Source organism: Oncorhynchus gorbuscha, linkage group LG01 (genome assembly GCF_021184085.1).
Source record: "Oncorhynchus gorbuscha isolate QuinsamMale2020 ecotype Even-year linkage group LG01, OgorEven_v1.0, whole genome shotgun sequence".
Classification (NCBI taxonomy): Eukaryota; Metazoa; Chordata; class Actinopteri; order Salmoniformes; family Salmonidae; genus Oncorhynchus; species Oncorhynchus gorbuscha.
The window spans coordinates 104,650,459-104,671,488 of NC_060173.1; the positions used below are offsets into that span (position 1 = coordinate 104,650,459).

Here is a 21,030-nt window from a genome sequence, read left to right on the forward strand (position 1 = left end):
TAATAATAATAAAAGTCATAACAATAATAATAATAATAAATAATGATAATAACAATAATACAAATAACAATACTGATAATAATACCGATAATAACAATAATAATAACAATAATTATAATAACAATAATAATAATAACAACACTAATAACAATAACACTACTAATAACAATATCAATATAATAATAATAATAATAATAATAATAAAAACAACACCAATAACAATAACAATACTAATGACAATAACAATAATAATACAGAATTAATAATACCAACAATGATAATAGCTAAAATAATTATAATTATAATAATAATATATAAACATTTACAACTGTAGCAATGATAATTGACCACTGAATAGCCTAGTGGCTAGTGGCTATTCAGCAGCCTGATGGTCTGAGGGTAGAAGCTATTGGCCAGTCTTCCAGTTATCGCCCTGATGCTCCTGTATTGCCCGCATCTGAGTGAAGGAAGCGGGGAGAACAGGTCAACCTCTGGTTTCCTGAGGTTCCTGATGATCTTCCTGGCCTTCTTGCAACACCTGGTGTTGTAGGTGTTCTGGAGGGCAGGCAGTGTGCACCCAATTGATGAGTTCGGCTGAGCATACCATCCTCTCTAGCACCTTGTGGTCCACGGCGGTGGAGTTGCCTTATCAGGCTGTGATGCAGTCTGACAGTATGCTCTCGTTGGTACTCCTATAGAACACTGTGAAGACCCTCTGGGACAGGCCAAATTTATTCAGCATCCTTAGGTTGAAGAGTCGCTGACGTGCCTTCTTCACCATGGTGTCTGTGTGGTTTGACCATTTCAGCTTCTCTGAGATGTGCATGCTGATAATCTTGACGTTTTTGACTGTCTCCACAGCGGCCCTGTTGATGAGGATGTCCAGGAGCGCCCAGCCTACCTCCTCCCTGTAGGCCGTCTTGTCGTTGTTGGTAATCAGACCAACAACGATAATATGGCAGAATATAAACAGCGTAGTTATTCACTCCGCAAGGCAAACACACAAGCTAAACATCAGTATGGAGACAAAGTGGAGTCGTAATTCAACGGCTCAGACACGAGGAGAATATGGCAGGAAATCACGGACTACTAAAGGAAAACCAGCCACGTCGCCGAGACGGATGTCTTGCTTCCAGACAAGCTAAACACCTTCTTTGCCCGCTTTGAGGATAACACAGTGCCACTGACGCGGCCCGCTACCAAGGACTGTGGGCTCTCCTTTTCCGTGGCGGATGTGAGTAAAACATTTAAACATGTTTACCCTCGCAAGGCCCTCGCAAGGCTGCCGGCCTAGACTTCATCCCCAGCCGCGTCCTCAGAGCATGCACAGACCAGTTGGCAGGTGTGTTTAAGGGCATATTAAATCGCTCCCTATCCCAGTTTGCTGTCCCCACATGTATCAAGATGGCAACAATAGTTCCTGTACCCAAGATGGCAACAATAGTTCCTGTACCCAAGATGGCAACAATAGTTCCTGTACCCAAGATGGCAACAATAGTTCCTGTACCCAAGATGGCAACAATAGTTTCTGTACCCAAGATGGCAACAATAGTTCCTGTACCCAAGATGGCAACAATAGTTCCTGTACCCAAGATGGCAACAATAGTTCCTGTACCCAAGATGGCAACAATAGTTCCTGTACCCAAGATGGCAACAATAGTTCCTGTACCCAAGATGGCAACAATAGTTCCTGTACCCAAGATGGCAACAATAGTTCCTGTACCCAAGATAGTTCCTGTACCCAAGATGGCAACAATAGTTCCTGTACCCAAGATGGCAACAATAGTTCCTGTACCCAAGATGGCAACAATAGTTCCTGTACCCAAGATGGCAACAATAGTTCCTGTACCCAAGATGGCAAAGGCAACTGAACTAAATGACTATCTCCCCATAGAACTCACTTCTGTCATCATGAAGTGCTTTGAGAGAGGCTTGTTAAGGATCATATCACCTCCACCTTACCTGCCACCCTAGACCCACTTCAATTTACTTACCACCCCAATAGATCCACAGACGATGCAATCACCATCACTCTGCACACTGCCCTAACCCATCTGGACAAGAGGAATAGATCCACAGGTCGATGCCATCGCCATCACTCTGCACACTGCCCTAACCCATCTGGACAAGAGGAATAGATCCACAGACGATGCCATCGCCATCACTCTGCCCTAACCCATCTGGACAAGAGGAATACCTGTGTAAGAATGTTGTTTATTGACTATAGCTCAGCATTGTAACTAACTGAGTCAGGTTTGTAGGCATCCTTGCTCGCACACGCTTTTTCAGTTCTACCTACAAATGTTCTATAGGATATAGGTCAGGGCTTTGTGATGGCCACTCCAATACCTTGACTTTGTTGTCCTTAAGCCATTTTGCCACAACTTTGGGAGTATGCTTGGGGTCATTGTCCATTTGGAAGACCATTTGCGACCAAGCTTTAACATCCTTACCGATGTCTTGAGATGTTGCTTCAATATATCCACATAATTTTTCCTCCTCATGATGCCATCTATTTTATGAAGTGCACCAGTCGCTCCTGCAGCAAAGCACCCCCACAACATGATGCTGCCACCCCCGTGCTTCACGGTTGGGATGGTGTTCTTAGGCTTGCAAGCCTCCCCCTTTTTTCCTCCAAACATAATGATGGTCATTATGGCCAAACAGTTCTATTTTTTTTCATCAGACCAGAGGACAATTCTCCAAAAAGTATGATCTTTGTCCCCATGCGCAGTTGCAAACCGGAGTCTGGCTTTTTTATGGCGGTTTTGGAGTAGTGGCTTCTTCCTTGCTGAGCGGCCATTCAGGTTATGTCGATATAGGACTCGTTTTACTGTGGATATAGATACTGTACCTGTTTCCTCCAGCATCTTCACAAGGTCCTTTGCTGTTGTTCTGGGACTGATTTGCACTTTTTGCACCAAAGTACATTCACCTCTAGGAGACAGAGCGGGTCTCCTTCCTGAGCAGGTGTTTATACTTGCGTACTATTGTTTGTACAGATGAACGTGATACCTTCAGGCATTTGAAATTGCTCCCAAGGATGAACCAGACTTGTGGAGGTCTACAATTTTCAGTACATCTCCAATTGACTCAAATTATGTCAACTAGCCTATCAGAAGCTTCTAAAGCCATTACATAATTTTATGGAATTTTCCAAGCTGTTTAAAGGCACAGTCACTTCGTGTATGTAAACTTCTGACCCACTGGAATTGTCATACAGTGAATTATAAGTGAAATAATCTGTCTGTAAAAAATGTTTGGAAAAAATGTTTAGATGTCCTAACCGACTTGCCAAAACTCTAGTTTGTTAACAAGAAATCTGTGGAGTGGTTTTAATGACTACAACCTAAGTGTATGTAAACTTCCCACTTCAACTGTACATCGATGGGACCGCAGTGGAGAAGGTGGAAAGCTTCAAGTTCCTTAGCATACACATCACTGACAAACTGAAATTGACCATCCACACAGACAGTTTGGTGAAGAAGGTGCAACAGAGCCTCTTCAACCTCGGGAGCCTAAAGAAATGTAGCTTTCCACCTAAAACCCTCACAAACTTTTACAGAGGAACAATTGAAAACATCCTGTCGGGCTGTATCACAGCCTGGTACGGCAACTGCACCGCCCGCAACCACAAATCTCTCCGGATGGTGGTACGGTCTGCCCAAATTACCTGCCCTACAGGACACCAACAACACCAGTTGTCACAGGAAGGCCAAAAAGATCATCAAGGACATCTACCACCGAGCCACTGCCTGTTCACCCCGCTATCATCCAGAAGGCGAGGTCAGTACAGGTGCATCAAAGCTGGGACCGAGAGACTGAAAAACAGCTTCTATTATCTCAAGGCCATCAGACTGTTAAACAGCCATCACTTGCACATTAGAGGCTGCTGCCTATAGGCATAGACTAGAAATCACTGGCCACTTTAAGGAATTTACAGATCTGGTATTACTCATCTCATATGTATATACTGTTTTCTAGACTATTCTACCGTATCTTAGTCTGTTCCACTCTGACATTGCTAGTCCATATGTATATAGTCTTAATTCATTCCTACTTAGGTTTGTGTGTATTGTGTATATTTTGTGTAATTTGTTAGATATTACTTGTTAGATATTACTGCACTGTCGGAGCTAGAAGCACAAGCATTTTGCTACACCCGCAATAACATCTGCTAAACACGGGTATGTGACCAATACAATTTGATTTGATTTGACCTACTACTGTGGTGTCGTCAGCAAACTTGATGATGGAGTTGGAACTGTGTGAAGCCACGCAGTCATGGGAGTACAGGAGGGGACTGAGGACGCACCCTTCTGGGTCCCCCTTGTTGAGAATCAGTGTCGAGGAGGTAAAGTTGCCTAACTTCACCACCTGGGGGTGGTCCATCAGGAAGTCCACGACCCAGCTGCAAAGGGAAGAGTTCAGTCCCAGGGCCATGAGCTTTGTGGTGAGCTTAGAGGGCACTATGGTATTGAAGGTTGAGCTGTAGTCGATGAACAGCATTGTCACAAATGCATTCCTCTTGTCCAGGTGGGTGAGGGCAGTTTGCAGTGCAATGGCAATTGCGTCACCTGTGGATCTGTCAGGGCGGTAGGCAAATTGGAGAGAGTTGAGTGTGTCAGGGAGGGAGGAGGTGAATTGGAGAGGGTTGAGTGTGTCAGGGAGGGAGGAGGTGAATTGGAGAGGGTTGAGTGTGTCAGGGAGGGAGGAGGTGAATTGGAGAGGGTTGAGTGTGTCAGGGAGGTGAATTGGAGAGGGTTGAACTGGAGAGGGTTGAGTGTGTCAGGGAGGGAGGAGGTGAATTGGAGAGGGTTGAATGTGTCAGGGAGGGAGGAGGTGAATTGGAGAGGGTTGAGTGTGTCAGGGAGGGAGGAGGTGAATTGGAGAGGGTTGAGTGTGTCAGGGAGGGAGGAGGTGAATTGGAGAGGGTTGAGTGTGTCAGGGAGGTGAATTGGAGAGGGTTAAATTGGAGAGGGTTGAGTGTGTCAGGGAGGGAGGAGGTGAATTGGAGAGGGTTGAGTGTGTCAGGGAGGGAGGAGGTGAATTGGAGAGGGTTGAGTGTGTCAGGGAGGGAGGAGGTGAATTGGAGAGGGTTGAGTGTGTCAGGGAGGGAGGAGGTGAATTGGAGAGGGTTGAGTGTGTCAGGGAGGGAGGAGGTGAATTGGAGAGGGTTGAGTGTGTCAGGAAGGGAGGAGGTGAATTGGAGAGGGTTGAGTGTGTCAGGGAGGGAGGTGGTGAATTGGAGAGGGTTGAGTGTGTCAGTGAGGGAGGAGGTGAATTGGAGAGGGTTGAGTGTGTCGGGGGGGTGAATTGGAGAGAGTTGAGTGTGTCAGGGAGCGAGGAGGTGAATTGGAGAGGGTTGAGTGTGTCGGGGGGGTGAATTGGAGAGGGTTGAGTGTGTCAGGGAGGGAGGAGGTGAATTGGAGAGGGTTGCGTGTGTCAGTGAGCGAGGAGGTGAATTGGAGAGGGTTGAGTGTGTCGGGGGGGGGTGAATTGGAGAGGGTTGAGTGTGTCAGGGAGCGAGGAGGTGAATTGGAGAGGGTTGCGTGTGTCAGTGAGTGAGGAGGTGAATTGGAGAGGGTTGAGTGTGTCAGGGAGCGAGGAGGTGAATTGGAGAGGGTTGAGTGTGTCAGGGAGGGAGGAGGTGATGTGGTCTTTGACTAGACTCTCGAAGCACTTCATCATGACGGAGGTGAGTGCTACGGGACGGTAGTCATTAAGTTCAGTTACTTTCCCTTTCTTGGGCACGGGGATGATAGTGGACATCTTGAAGCAGGTGGAGGTAGCGGTCTGAGCTAGAGGGAGATTGAAAATGAATGTCTTCCATTCAGTACGTCCTCCATGGAGACCGTAAGCACCTAGCCCACGTTGTCCTCTGAGGCTCTCATCGCCAGCTCCTCGGCTCTCCTTGGCAGCTCCTCGGGAGCTAAACCATTCCAGGAAAATGAATCCCATACAATAACAGAGCTGCCAGAACCCTCATTTACTCTGGTGTTTCCATTATTTTTGCCAGTTACCTGTACATACCTTTGTCAACAGAGAAGGACATATTCAACAACTAGAGACATTCAATAAACATATGCATTCATTTACAGACATATACCGAGATGCACATATTTAAAGTTCATACACAGGCACACACATTAGTGAGTGAGTCAATCCTAAACTACCCTAGATTGAATCCAGGGGACTGACACAAGGTATTGTGTTGGCTGTGTTGACAGATTGCTATGACTCTGTTATGGGTCTGGTTTCTATGCTGTGTGCTACTGCTAATGCATTCCTAACTGACTGGCACACAGAGCAGAGAGTGGTGGACGATGGTGATTATAGCTAAGTGTGCAGTCCTCTCCGCTCAGCTCCTCTCTACTCAGCTCCTCTCCTCTCCACTCAGCTCCTCTCCTTTCTGCTCCTCTCTACTCAGCTCCTCTCCTCTCCACTCAGTTCCTCTCCTCTCCGCTCCTCTCCACTAAGCTCAGTTCCTCTCCACTCAGCTCCTCTCCTCTCCACTCAGTTCCTCTCCTCTCCGCTCCGCTCCTCTCCACTAAGCTCAGTTCCTCTCCACTCAGCTCCTCTCCTCTCCACTCCTCTCAGCTCAGCTCCGCTCCTCTCCACTAAGCTCAGTTCCTCTCCACTCAGCTCCTCTCCTCCACTCAGTTCCTCCCTCTCCCGCTCCTCTCCACTAAGCTCAGTTCCTCCACTCAGCTCCTCTCCTCAGCTCCTCTCAGCTCAGCTCCTCTCCACTCAGCTCCTCTCCACTCAGCTCCTCTCCTCTCAGCTCCACTCCGCTCTCCTCAGCTCCTCTGCTCTCCTGTCCTGTCATGTCCTCTCTTCTCCACCATAGATCCTGCTGTTGTTTTTAGGCTGTTTAGCTTCTTACCACCTGTGTGTCAGCATGGGACCCTAAGAATGTGTCGCCATGCTGTTTGCTGCCTGTCACTGTGTGTGTGTGTGCTGTGTGTGTGTGTGTTTGTGCCTGCGTGTGTGTCAGGGCCACAGTACGCTTACGCATGAGTAGATCCTGTGCAATGTGTGTGTGTGTGTGTGTGTCCACTGACCCACCTCACTACAGGATGCCACCGCACGGTGGAGAGGTGTGAGCCACATACTGTCTTTGGCGTTGACCCGCGCCCCTAGAGAGAGAAAGAGAGAGGGATAGATAGATAGATAGATAGATAGATAGATAGATAGATAGATAGATAGATAGATAGATAGATAGATAGATAGAGAGAGAGAGAGAGAGAGAGAGAGAGAGAGAGAGAGAGAGAGAGAGAGAGAGAGAGAGAGAGAGAGAGAGAGAGAGAGAGAGAGAGAGAGAGAGAGATCATCCTTAGCTCTGGCATCTTCCCCAATATTTGGAACCAAGGAAAGATCACCCCAATCCACAAAAGTGGAGACAAATTTGACCCCAATAACTACCGTGGAATATGCGTCAACAGTAACCTTGGGAAAATCCTCTGCATTATCATTAACAGCAGACTCGTACATTTCCTCAATGAAAACAATGTACTGAGCAAATGTCAAATTGGCTTTTTACCAAATTACCGTACAACAGACCATGTATTCACCCTGCACACCCTAATTGACAACCAAACAAACCAAAACAAAGGCAAAGTCTTCTCATGCTTTGTTGATTTCTAAAAAGCCTTCGACTCAATTTGGCATGAGGGTCTGCTATACAAACTGATGGAAAGTGGTGTTGGGGGTAAAACATACGACATTATAAAATCCATGTACACAAACAACAAGTGTGCGGTTAAAATTGGCAAAAACACACACATTTCTTCACACAGGGTCGTGGGGTGAGACAGGGATGCAGCTTTAGCCCCACCCTCTTCAACATATATATCAACGAATTGGCACGGGCACTAGAAAAGTCTACAGTACCCGGCCTCACCCTACTAGAATCCGAAGTCAAATGTCTGCTGTTTGCTGATGATCTGGTGCTTCTGTCACCAACCAAGGAGGGCCTACAGCAGCACCTAGATCTTATGCACAGATTCTGTCAGACCTGGGCCCTGACAGCAAATGTCAGTAAGACCAAAATAATGGTGTTCCAAAAAAGGTCCAGTCACCAGGACCACAAATACAAATTCCATCTAGACACTGTTGCCCTAGAGCACACAAAAAACTATACATACCTTGGCCTAAACATCAGCGCCACAGGTAACTTCCACAAAGCTGTGAACGATCTGAGAGACAAGGCAAGAAGGGCATTCTATGCCATCAAAAGGAACATAAATTTCAACATACCAATTAGGATTTGGCTAAAAATACTTGAATCAGTCATAGAGCCCATTGCCCTTTATGGTTGTGAGGTCTGGGGTCCGCTCACCAACCAAGACTTCACAAAATGGGACAAACACCAAATTGAGACTCTGCACGCAGAATTCTGCAAAAATATCCTCCATGTACAACATAGAACGCCAAATAATGCATGCAGAGCAGAATTAGGCCGATACCCACTAATTATCAAAATCCAGAAAAGAGCCGTTAAATTCTATAACCAAGCGATTCCCAAACCTTCCATAACAAAGCCATCACCTACAGAGAGATGAACCTGGAGAAGAGTCCCCTAAGCAAGCTGGTCCTGGGGCTCTGTTCACATACACAAACTCACCCTACAGAGCCCCAGGACAGCAGCACAATTAGACCCAACCAAATCATGAGAAAACAAAAAGATAATTACTTGACACATTGGAAAGAATTAACAAAAAAACAGAGCAAACTAGAATGCTATTTGGCCCTACGCAGAGAGTACACAGCGGCCTAATACCTGACCACTGTGACTGACCCAAAATTAAGGAAAGCTTTGACTATGTACAGACTCAGTGAGCATAGCCTTGCTCTTGAGAAAGGCCGCCGTAGGCAGACATGGCTCTCAAGAGAAGACAGGCTATGTGCTCACTGCCCACAAAATGAGGTGGAAACTGAGCTGCACTTCCTAAACTCCTGCCCAATGTATGACCATATTAGAGAGACATATTTCCCTCAGATTACACAGATCCACAAAGAATTCGAAAACAAATCCAATTTTGATAAACTCCCATATCTATTGGGTGAAATTCCACAGTGTGCCATCACAGCAGCAAGATTTGTGACCTGTTGCCACGAGAAAAGGGCAACCAGTGAAGAACAAACACCATTGTAAATACAACCCATATTTATGCTTATATTATATTTATTTTATTTTGTGTCCTTTAACCATTTGTACATTGTTAAAACACTGTATATATATAATATGACATTTGTAATGTCTTTGTTGTTTTGAAACTTCTGTATGTGTAATGTTTACTGTTAATTTTTATTGTTTACTTCACTTTATATGTTCACTTTATATATTATCTACCTCACTTGCTTTGGCAATGTTAACACGTTTCCCATGCCAATAAAACCCTTGAATTGAATTGAATTGAATTGAATTGAATTGAATTGAGAGAGAGAGAGAGAGAGAGAGAGAGAGAGAGAGAGAGAGAGAGAGAGAGAGAGAGAGAGAGAGAGAGAGAGAGAGAGAGAGAGAGAGAGAGAGAGAGAGAGAGAGAGAGAGAGAGAGAGATAGATAGATAGATAGATAGATAGATAGATAGATAGATAGATAGATAGATAGATAGATAGATAGATAGATAGATAGATAGATAGATAGATAGATAGATAGGAGGAAGAGAGGTCATCTGGCATTAGCAGGGAGGTAGTGAGAGTAAAAAGACACATTGTCCAAGCAATCTGTGATAAAAGCTACTTTCTACTATCTATTTAAACTGCATTGTGTTATTATAGCTAAGGCTGTAAAGCAGGGGGATAGAGTGTGAGGAGAAAGATGGGGGGGTTGGTTTACCGGAGAGGATAAGAAGCTCAGTGATCTCAGCATCACCCAGGAAGGCTGCAGCATGGAGCGGGGTGCGCTTCTCTGCATCCTGACAGAGAGAGAGAGAGTTACAGGCAGCCTTCGTAGGGTTACACTATATATTTGATATGTGTGTGTGTGCATCATCCAGGAGCACGGGTACTTTTCAATTTAAACAACTGAAGTCAGATTATTTTAGGCAAGAGGCAACCGAGTTAGACAGAGTTATAATAAGAGCCCAACCCAACCCCACTGAACAAAAATATAAACGCAACATGTAAAGTGTTGGTCCCATGTTTCATGTTTCATTACGCACAAAAAGCTTATTTCTCTGTTTGCATCCCTGTTAGTGTGCATTTCTCATTTGCCAAGATAATCCATCGCCCTGACATATCAAGAAGCTGATTAAACAGCATGATCATCCCGAGTGGCACAGTGTTCTAAGGCACTGCATCTCAGAGCTAGAGGCGTCACTACAGACACTCTGGTTCGATTCCAGGCTGTGTCACAACCGGCCTTGATTGGGAGTCCCATAGGGCGGTGCTCAATTGACCCAGCGTCGTCTGGGTTTGGCCGGTGTAGGCCGTCATTGTAAATAAGAATTTGTTCGTAACTGACTTGCCTAGTTAAATAAAGGTTAAATATTTATTTTTATTTTTATAATAATTACACAGGTGCACCTTGTGCTGGGGGCAATAAAAGGCAACTCTAAAATGTGCAGTTTTGTCACACAACACAATGCCAGATGTCTCAAGGGAGGGTGCAATTGACATGTTGACTGCAGGAATGTCCACGAGAGCTGTTGCCAGATCATTGAATGTTCATTTCTCTACCACAAGCCAACTCCAACATCGTTTTAGAGAATTTGACAGTAGATCCAACTGGCCTCACAACCGCAGAACACGTTTATGGCGTTGTGTGGGCGAGCGGTTTGCTGATGTCAACGTTGTGAACAGAGTGCCCCATTGTGGCTGTGTGGCTATGGTATGGGCAGGCATAAGCTACGGACAGCGACCACAATTGCATTATATCGATAGCAATTTAAATGCACAGAAATACCGTGATGAGATCCGGAGGCCTATTATGAGGCCCATTTTTAAGGTATCTGTGACCAACATATCTGTATTCCCTGTCTTGTGAAATCCATAGATTAGGGCCTAATGAATTTATTTAAATTGACTGATTTCCTCATATGAACTGTAACTCAATCAAATCTTTGTTCAGTATACAATGGCGGAGGCCATGAATAGGACAGTTAGCTTGGAGTGGACACAGAGCTGGCCAGGCAGGGAAGAGGATCTAACAGTCAGCATCCTATGGGATGAGCTAAGCCTATGGCTACTGGCTGTGTTACAGCACTGTGCCAAAACATCCATTGTCCCTGTGGCCACTTGCCAGTTAGCACACAAAACAACCCCTCAAATCCATCTGGCCCAGCCCTCCACTGACTCTCAAACAAAAAACACATCTAAACTGGACAAAGACAAAGTTTTCATAGTAGTGCTTCTTATAGCAGCCAACAGCCCATAGAAGAGACTAAACACCCAGGAAAGAGAATGAGGGTTGGGATCAGCCTATGTCCTGTTCTGCTGGAGCAGCTAACAATATCCCTGTACTGTCGTAAATAAATACTGGTTTGAGCTTTTTCCCATACTGACCCCTGGCCCACACAGGAAGTGCACAGAGAGAGGAAATAGTAGGACTGTTTTATTCAGCATTTCCTCTGCTCTGGAGCATGGAAGTATGTGAATGGAACATGTCTGGTGGTCTTACCAGAGCATTGATGTCTTCCGATTTGTAGATGAGCATGCGTATCTCCTCAGGGTCTCCATTGAAGACGGCCTGGACCAGAGGAGGCTGAGGAGGAGACAGAGAGAAGAGAAAGGGTCAGAGCCTTGAGGTCGTTCACTAATCCTCTTCTATAGATCCAAGGTCGTTCCCTAATCCTCCTCTATAGATCCAAGGTCGTTCCCTAATCCTCCTCTATAGATCCAAGGTGGTTCCCTAATGCTCCTCTATAGATTACATTTACATTACATTTAAGTCATTTAGCAGACGCTCTTATCCAGAGCGACTTACAAATTGGTGCATTCACCTTATGACATCCAGTGGGACAGTCACTTAACAATAGTGCATCTAAAACTTAGGGGGTGGGGTGATTACTTAACCTATCCTAGGTATTCCTTAAAGAGGTGGGGTTTCAGGTGTCTCCGGAAGGTGGTGATTGACTCCGCTGTCCTGGCGTCGTGAGGGAGTTTGTTCCACCATTGGGGGGCCAGGGCAGCGAACAGTTTTGACTGGGCTGAGCGGGAGCTGTACTTCCTCAGTGGTAGGGAGGCGAGCAGGCCAGAGGTGGATGAACGCAGTGCCCTTGTTTGGGTGTAGGGCCTGATCAGAGCCTGGAGGTACTGAGGTGCCGTTCCCCTCACAGCTCCGTAGGCAAGCACCATGGTCTTGTAGCGGATGCGAGCTTCAACTGGAAGCCAGTGGAGAGAACGGAGGAGCGGGGTGACGTGAGAGAACTTGGGAAGGTTGAACACCAGACGGGCTGCGGCGTTCTGGATGAGTTGAAGGGGTTTAATGGCACAGGCAGGGAGCCCAGCCAACAGCGAGTTGCAGTAATCCAGACGGGAGATGACAAGTGCCTGGATTAGGACCTGCGCCGCTTCCTGTGTGAGGCAGGGTCGTACTCTGCGGATGTTGTAGAGCATGAACCTACAGGAACGGGCCACCGCCTTGATGTTAGTTGAGAACGACAGGGTGTTGTCCAGGATCACGCCAAGGTTCTTGGCGCTCTGGGAGGAGGACACAATGGAGTTGTCGACCGTGATGGCGAGATCATGGAACGGGCAGTCCTTCCCCGGGAGGAAGAGCAGCTCCGTCTTGCCGAGGTTCAGCTTGAGGTGGTGATCCGTCATCCACACTGATATGTCTGCCAGACATGCAGAGATGCGATTCGCCACCTGGTCATCAGAAGGGGGAAAGAATAGATCCAAGGTGGTTCCCTAATGCTCCTCTAAAAAAAATCATAATCGGTCGACCTCTACTAAATACTGATCAAGCCTATCTTCAATAGGTGTCTAAACAGTCACCCTGAAATAAATCTCAAGGTATCAGATTTATCAGCTGTGTGTGTGAACAAGGATAAAGGAGGAAATAGGCGAGAGGTCCTTCACATGGAATTAGAGCATTGCCAGCATGAGCAGCTGTTTGACCCTTCACTCTGGTTAAAAAAGCTGGAGAAGTGAGTGACTGTGAGTGAGACTCACTGTAAGCCTACATGTGGTAAAGGCCTAGTGCTGTAGTTTAGACTGTTGTGGATGTAATAAGACAACTGTATGAGGTTATTTACACAGAAGGAAATAAAGTCCTCCAACTCTACAAGGGAACAGCACAGCAGCATGTAAACATTCATCTTAGTCTAGTGTAGTGAGTGAAGTTACAGTGCTCTCTCCAGTCTCTCTCTCAGACCTAAATAAAGGTCCAGGACATCGCTGGCACGCAGGCACAAATTATCTTTGTCAATCAGTACTAGGCCTTAGATCAGCAGGGTCAGTCAGCTTTCTGAGAAACAGACTGCACTGACTGGTTATGACATGAGGGTAGACAGGCCGACTATAATGAGTCTGGTCATGTCCCTGTTCCAATACTTCTAAAATGGATCCTTCCACCCTTCCAGTTTTTGATTGGTGATAGCAATCACCTCACAGAAGGGAGGAAAGAAGTGTGCCTTGTAAAAGTATTTTAAAAGGACCTACCTAGCAGGTGAGACATGGTTCTGAGAGCGAAACAGACTGGGGTCATGGCAAGAAGAGATACAGCTTTTGTCAAATTATTGTCAAAAGTATTTTTTTTAAATTGCCATTTCTAGCTAACCCTTATGCTAATTATCCTTATCTGCTGCGTAAATTCTCCTAACCTGCTACGAAAAGTCAAATCTGACAAAAGCTGTATCCCAACAATGTCAAAACAACAGACTGGTCCCATATGGATGCTGTTTCTGGGTGCTGCCAAGCAGTGGCCCCTTACTATCACCATGTGATGATGACTGACAAGACAATTGTTTCGACAACCTGTCAGTTACATACAACATAAAATTCAATGACAGAGAAGAAGGCAATTGAGTCAAAGCCCTGACTGACTCAGCCCTATGCACCACAGAGTCAGGCCAGAACATGTTGCTGTCATGTTTTGTCTTAGATTGTCTTGTCATTATGCTTTCCCTTCTGTTCGTTTCCCCCTGCTGGTCTTATTAGGTTCGTTCCCTTTTTCTATCCCTCTCTCTCCCCCTCCCTCTCTCTCCTCTCTCTATCGTTCCGTTCCTGCTCCCAGCTGTTCCTATTCCCCTAATCATCATTTAGTCTTCCCACACCTGTTCCTTATCTTTTCCCCTGATTAGAGTCCCTATTTCTTCCCTTGTTTTCCGTTCCTGCCCTGTCGGATCCTTGTCTATTGTTCACCGTGCTGTGTCTATGTATTGCCCTGTCGTGTCGTGTTTCCCTCAGATGCTGCGTGGTGAGCAGGTGTCTGAGTCTGCTACGTTCAAGTGCCTTCCCGAGGCAACCTGCAGTTCTTGATCAAGTCTCCAGTCTGTTCTCGTCATTACGAGTAGTATTATGCCTTTTGTTTGTAAAGTAACTTTACTGGATTAAAAACTCTGTTTTCGCCAAGTCGCTTTTGGGTCCTCATTCACCTGCATAACAGAAGGATCCGACCAAGGAATGGACCCAGCGACTACAGATGCTCGTAACACTGCCGTCGAGATCCAAGGAGCCATGCTCGGCAGACACGAGCAGGAATTGTCTGCTGCTTGCCATGCCGTGGAGAACCTGGCCGCTCAGGTTTCCGACCTCTCTGGACAGTTCCAGAGTCTTCGTCTCGTGCCACCTGTTACTTCCTGGCCTGCCGAGCCTCCGGAACCTAGGGTTAATAACCCACCTTGCTACTCCGGGCAGCCCACGGAGTGCCGCTCCTTTCTCACCCAGTGTGATATTGTGTTCTCTCTCCAACCCAACACATACTCTAGCGAGAGAGCTCGGGTTGCTTACGTCATTTCACTCCTTACTGGCCGGGCTCGAGAGTGGGGCACAGCTATCTGGGAGGCAAGGGCTGATTGTTCTAACAATTACCAGAACTTTAAAGAGGAGATGATTCGGGTTTTTGACCGTTCAGTTTTTGGTAGGGAGGCTTCTAGGGCCCTGGCTTCCCTATGCCAAGGTGATCGATCCATAACGGATTACTCTATAGAGTTTCGCACTCTTGCTGCCTCTAGTGACTGGAACGAGCCGGCGCTGCTCGCTCGTTTTCTGGAGGGACTCCACGCAGTGGTCAAAGATGAGATTCTCTCTCGGGAGGTTCCTTCCAGTGTGGACTCTTTGATTGCTCTCGCCATCCGCATAGAACGACGGGTAGATCTTCGTCACCAAGCTCGTGGAAGAGAGCTCGCGTCAACGGTGTTTCCCTGCTCCGCATCGCAACCATCTCCCTCCTCTGGCTCAGAGACTGAGCCCATGCAGCTGGGAGGTATTCGCATCTCGACCAAGGAGAGGGAACGGAGGATCACCAACCGCCTGTGCCTCTATTGCGGATTTGATGGACATTTTGTCAATTCATGTCCAGTAAAGGCCAGAGCTCATCAGTAAGCGGAGGGCTACTGGTGAGCGCTACTACTCAGGTCTCTTCATCTAGATCCTGTACTACTATGTCGGTCCATCTACGCTGGACCGGTTCGGGTGCTACATGCAGTGCCTTGATTGACTCTGGGGCTGAGGGTTGTTTCATGGACGAAGCATGGGCTCGGAAACATGACATTCCTTTCAGACAGTTAGACAAGCCTACGCCCATGTTTGCCTTAGATGGTAGTCATCTTCCCAGTATCAGATTTGAGACACTACCTTTAACTCTCACAGTATCTGGTAACCACAGTGAGACTATTTCTTTTTTGATTTTTCGTTCACCTTTTACACCTGTTGTTTTGGGTCATCCCTGGCTAGTATGTCATAATCCTTCTATTAATTGGTCTAGTAATTCTATCCTATCCTGGAACGTTTCTTGTCATGTGAAGTGTTTAATGTCTGCCATCCCTCCCATTTCTTCTGTCCCCACTTCTCAGGAGGAACCTGGCGATTTGACAGGAGTGCCGGAGGAATATCATGATCTGCGCACGGTCTTCAGTCGGTCCCGAGCCAACTCCCTTCCTCCTCACCGGTCGTATGATTGTAGTATTGATCTCCTTCCGGGGACCACTCCTCCTCGGGGTAGACTATACTCTCTGTCGGCTCCCGAACGTAAGGCTCTCGAGGATTATTTATCTGTGTCTCTTGACGCCGGTACCATAGTGCCTTCTTCCTCTCCGGCCGGGGCGGGGTTCTTTTTGTTAAGAAGAAGGACGGTACTCTGCGCCCCTGCGTGGATTATCGAGGGCTGAATGACATAACGGTTAAGAATCGTTATCCGCTTCCCCTTATGTCATCAGCCTTCGAGATTCTGCAGGGAGCCAGGTGCTTTACTAAGTTGGACCTTCGTAACGCTTACCATCTCGTGCGCATCAGAGAGGGGGACGAGTGGAAAACGGCGTTTAACACTCCGTTAGGGCATTTTGAGTACCGGGTTCTGCCGTTTGGTCTCGCCAATGCGCCAGCTGTTTTTCAGGCATTAGTTAATGATGTTCTGAGAGACATGCTGAACATCTTTGTTTTTGTCTATCTTGACGATATCCTGATTTTTTCACCGTCACTCGAGATTCATGTTCAGCACGTTCGACGTGTTCTACAGCGCCTTTTAGAGAATTGTCTCTACGTAAAGGCTGAGAAGTGCTCTTTTCATGTCTCCTCCGTTACTTTTCTCGGTTCCGTTATTTCCGCTGAAGGCATTCAGATGGATTCCGCTAAGGTCCAAGCTGTCAGTGATTGGCCCGTTCCAAGGTCACGTGTCGAGTTGCAGCGCTTTTTAGGTTTCGCTAATTTCTATCGGCGTTTCATTCGTAATTTCGGTCAAGTTGCTGCCCCTCTCACAGCTCTTACTTCTGTCAAGACGTGTTTTAAGTGGTCCGGTTCCGCCCAGGGAGCTTTTGATCTTCTAAAAGAACGTTTTACGTCCGCTCCTATCCTCGTTACTCCTGACGTCACTAGACAATTCATTGTCGAGGTTGACGCTTCAGAGGTAGGCGTGGGAGCCATTCTATCCCAGCGCTTCCAGTCTGACGATAAGGTTCATCCTTGCGCTTATTTTTCTCATCGCCTGTCGCCATCTGAGCGCAACTATGATGTGGGTAACCGTGAACTGCTCGCCATCCGCTTAGCCCTAGGCGAATGGCGACAGTGGTTGGAGGGGGCGACCGTTCCTTTTGTCGTTTGGACAGACCATAAGAACCTTGAGTACATCCGTTCTGCCAAACGACTTAATGCCCGTCAAGCTCGTTGGGCGTTGTTTTTCGCTCGTTTCGAGTTTGTGATTTCTTACCGTCCGGGTAGCAAAAACACCAAGCCTGATGCCTTATCCCGTCTGTTTAGTTCTTCTGTGGCTTCTACTGATCCCGAGGGGATTCTTCCTTATGGGCGTGTTGTCGGGTTGACAGTCTGGGGAATTGAAAGACAGGTTAAGCAAGCACTCACGCACACTGCGTCGCCGCGCGCTTGTCCTAGTAACCTCCTTTTCGTTCCTGTTTCCACTCGTCTGGCTGTTCTTCAGTGGGCTCACTCTGCCAAGTTAGCTGGTCATCCCGGTGTTCGAGGCACTCTTGCGTCTATTCGCCAGCGCTTTTGGTGGCCGACTCAGGAGCGTGACACGCGCCGTTTCGTGGCTGCTTGTTCGGACTGCGCGCAGACTAAGTCGGGTAACTCTCCTCCTGCCGGTCGTCTCAGACCGCTCCCCATTCCTTCTCGACCATGGTCTCACATCGCCTAGACTTCATTACCGGTCTGCCTTTGTCTGCGGGGAAGACTGTGATTCTTACGGTTGTCGATAGGTTCTCTAAGGCGGCACATTTCATTCCCCTCGCTAAACTTCCTTCCGCTAAGGAGACGGCACAAATCATTATCGAGAATGTGTTCAGAATTCATGGCCTCCCGTTAGACGCCGTTTCAGACAGACGCCCGCAATTCACGTCACAGTTTTGGAGGGAGTTCTGTCGTTTGATTGGTGCGTCCGTCAGTCTCTCTTCCGGGTTTCATCCCCAGTCTAACGGTCAAGCAGAGAGGGCCAATCAGACGATTGGTCGCATACTACGCAGCCTTTCTTTCAGAAACCCTGCGTCTTGGGCAGAACAGCTCCCCTGGGCAGAATACGCTCACAACTCGCTTCCTTCGTCTGCTACCGGGTTATCTCCGTTTCAGAGTAGTCTGGGTTACCAGCCTCCTCTGTTCTCATCCCAGCTTGCCGAGTCCAGCGTTCCCTCCGCTCAAGCGTTTGTCCAACGTTGTGAGCGCACCTGGAGGAGGGTGAGGTCTGCACTTTGCCGTTACAGGGCACAGACTGTGAGAGCCGCCAATAAACGCAGGATTAAGAGTCCAAGGTATTGTTGCGGCCAGAGAGTGTGGCTTTCCACTCGCAACCTTCCTCTTACGACAGCTTCTCGTAAGTTGACTCCGCGGTTCATTGGTCCGTTCCGTGTTTCCCAGGTCGTCAATCCTGTCGCTGTGCGACTGCTTCTTCCGCGACATCTTCGTCGCGTCCATCCTGTCTTCCATGTCTCCTGTGTCAAGCCCTTTCTTCGCACCCCCGTTCGTCTTCCCTCCCCCTCCCGTCCTTGTCGAGAGCGCACCTATTTACAAGGTACGTAAGATCATGGACATGCGTTCTCGGGGACGGGGTCACCAATACTTAGTGGATTGGGAGGGTTACGGTCCTGAGGAGAGGAGTTGGGTTCCGTCTCGGGACGTGCTGGACCGTTCACTTATTGATGATTTCCTCCGTTGCCGCCAGGATTCCTCCTCGAGTGCGCCAGGAGGCGCTCGGTGAGTGGGGGTACTGTCATGTTTTGTCTTAGATTGTCTTGTCATTATGCTTTCCCTTCTGTTCGTTTCCCCCTGCTGGTCTTATTAGGTTCGTTCCCTTTTTCTATCCCTCTCTCTCCCCCTCCCTCTCTCTCCTCTCTCTATCGTTCCGTTCCTGCTCCCAGCTGTTCCTATTCCCCTAATCATCATTTAGTCTTCCCACACCTGTTCCTTATCTTTTCCCCTGATTAGAGTCCCTATTTCTTCCCTTGTTTTCCGTTCCTGCCCTGTCGGATCCTTGTCTATTGTTCACCGTGCTGTGTCTATGTATTGCCCTGTCGTGTCGTGTTTCCCTCAGATGCTGCGTGGTGAGCAGGTGTCTGAGTCTGCTACGTTCAAGTGCCTTCCCGAGGCAACCTGCAGTTCTTGATCAAGTCTCCAGTCTGTTCTCGTCATTACGAGTAGTATTATGCCTTTTGTTTGTAAAGTAACTTTACTGGATTAAAAACTCTGTTTTCGCCAAGTCGCTTTTGGGTCCTCATTCACCTGCATAACAGTTGCTGCATCTGAACTTCCTGTCCCCTCTCCACCTTACCGCCTCACTTCCTGTTACATTCTGTCACCTTCTCAGAGTTTACACGCAGAGAGGAAACCTAGCTCAGACAACATTTTCAGTTCTGCTTGTGGGCCACACACAGACTCTGACTAATCCTATAATCTGCAAAAACCTGCACACAAAATGTGTAGGCCTTTATGAAACAGCGGGTGGAGAATCAGAGGTGTGCAGGCCCTACAGCCTAACTACAGTCTAACTACAGCTTAACTACAGTCTAACTACATCTTAACTACAGCTTAACTACAGCTTAACTACAGCTTAACTACATCTTAACTACAGCCTAACTACAGTCTAACTACAGTTTAACTACAGCCTAACTACAGTCTAACTACAGCTTAACTACAGCCTAACTACAGCCTAACTACACCCTAACTATAGCCTAACTACAGCTTAACTACAGTCTAACTACAGCTTAACTACAGCTTAACTACAGTCTAACTACAGTCTAACAATAGATTAACTACAGTTTAACTAGTCTAACTACATCTTAACTACAGCTAACTACAGCCTAGCTACAACTTAACTAGTCTAACTACATCTTAACTACAGATTAACTACAGCCTAGCTAAAGCTTAACTACCGGCTAACTACAGCCTAACTACAGTTTAACGACAGCCTAACTACAACTTAACGACAGTCTAACTACAGCTTAACAACAGCCTAACTACAGCTTTACTACAACTTAACTACAGCTTAACTACATCCTAACTACAGATTAACTATATCTTAACTATAGATTAACTACAGCCTAACTACAGTTTAACTACAGCCTAACTACAGCTTAACTACAGCTTAACTATAGTTTAGCTATAGCTTAAGTACAGCTTAACTACAGCTTAACTACAGTCTAACTACAGCTTAACTACAGCCTAACTACAGTCTAACTACAGCTTAACTAGAGTTTAACTACAGTCTAACTACAGCTTAACTATAGCTTAACTACAGCCTAACTACAGTCTAACTACAGCTTAACTACAGTCTAACTACAGCTTAACTACAGTCTAACTACAGTCGAACTACATCTTAACTACAGCTTAAATACAGCTTAAATACAGCTTAACTACAGTCTAACTACAGCTTAACTACAGTCCAACTACAGTCTAACTACAGCTTAACTAGTCTAACTACAGCTTAACTATAGTGTAACTACAGTCTAACTACATCTTAACTACAGCCTAACTACAGTCTAACTATAGCCTAACTACAGCTTAACTACAGTCTAACTATAGCCTAACTACAGCTTAACTACAGTCTTACTACAGCTTAACTACAGTCTAACTAACTACATCTTAACAGTGTAACTCTTAACTACAACTAGTCTAACTACAGCTTAACTACAGTCCTAACTACAGCTTAACTATTATCTTAACTTCTTTCTTTTCTCTCCAAAACTCTTGAACGTGCCGTACAACTCCCGCTATCTCTAACCAAATCAGTCAGGTTTCAACTATTCAGCTTAAGGCGCTCCGACAGCTAACTCTCTCTCCTCTGCTCTCATCCTTCTAACTATCGGCTGCCTAACTACCCTCTCCGAGTTGGGCATCTCCCGGCGCGGCCCAGCAGGTCGCTAACCACTGGTGTCCCCCAGGGCTCTGTTCTTGGCCCTCTCCTATTCTCGCTATACACCAAGT

General features: G+C 46.8%; 1 protein-coding gene across 4 annotated transcripts in view; it reads right to left on the reverse strand.

The window, feature by feature from the left end:
* LOC124047981 (serine/threonine-protein phosphatase 6 regulatory ankyrin repeat subunit B-like) overlaps positions 1 to 21,030 on the reverse strand; it is a 67,409-nt gene that overhangs the window by 36,256 nt on the left and 10,123 nt on the right. For all 4 annotated transcript variants that reach the window (XM_046368352.1, XM_046368361.1, XM_046368363.1 and 1 more), the window contains exons 2-4: positions 11,624 to 11,707; positions 9,842 to 9,920; positions 7,069 to 7,139 (exon numbers count right to left, since the gene is read on the reverse strand). In XM_046368352.1, the coding sequence (XP_046224308.1) occupies positions 7,069 to 7,139; positions 9,842 to 9,920; positions 11,624 to 11,707 (234 nt within the window). The remainder of the gene's footprint in view (positions 1 to 7,068; positions 7,140 to 9,841; positions 9,921 to 11,623; positions 11,708 to 21,030) is intronic.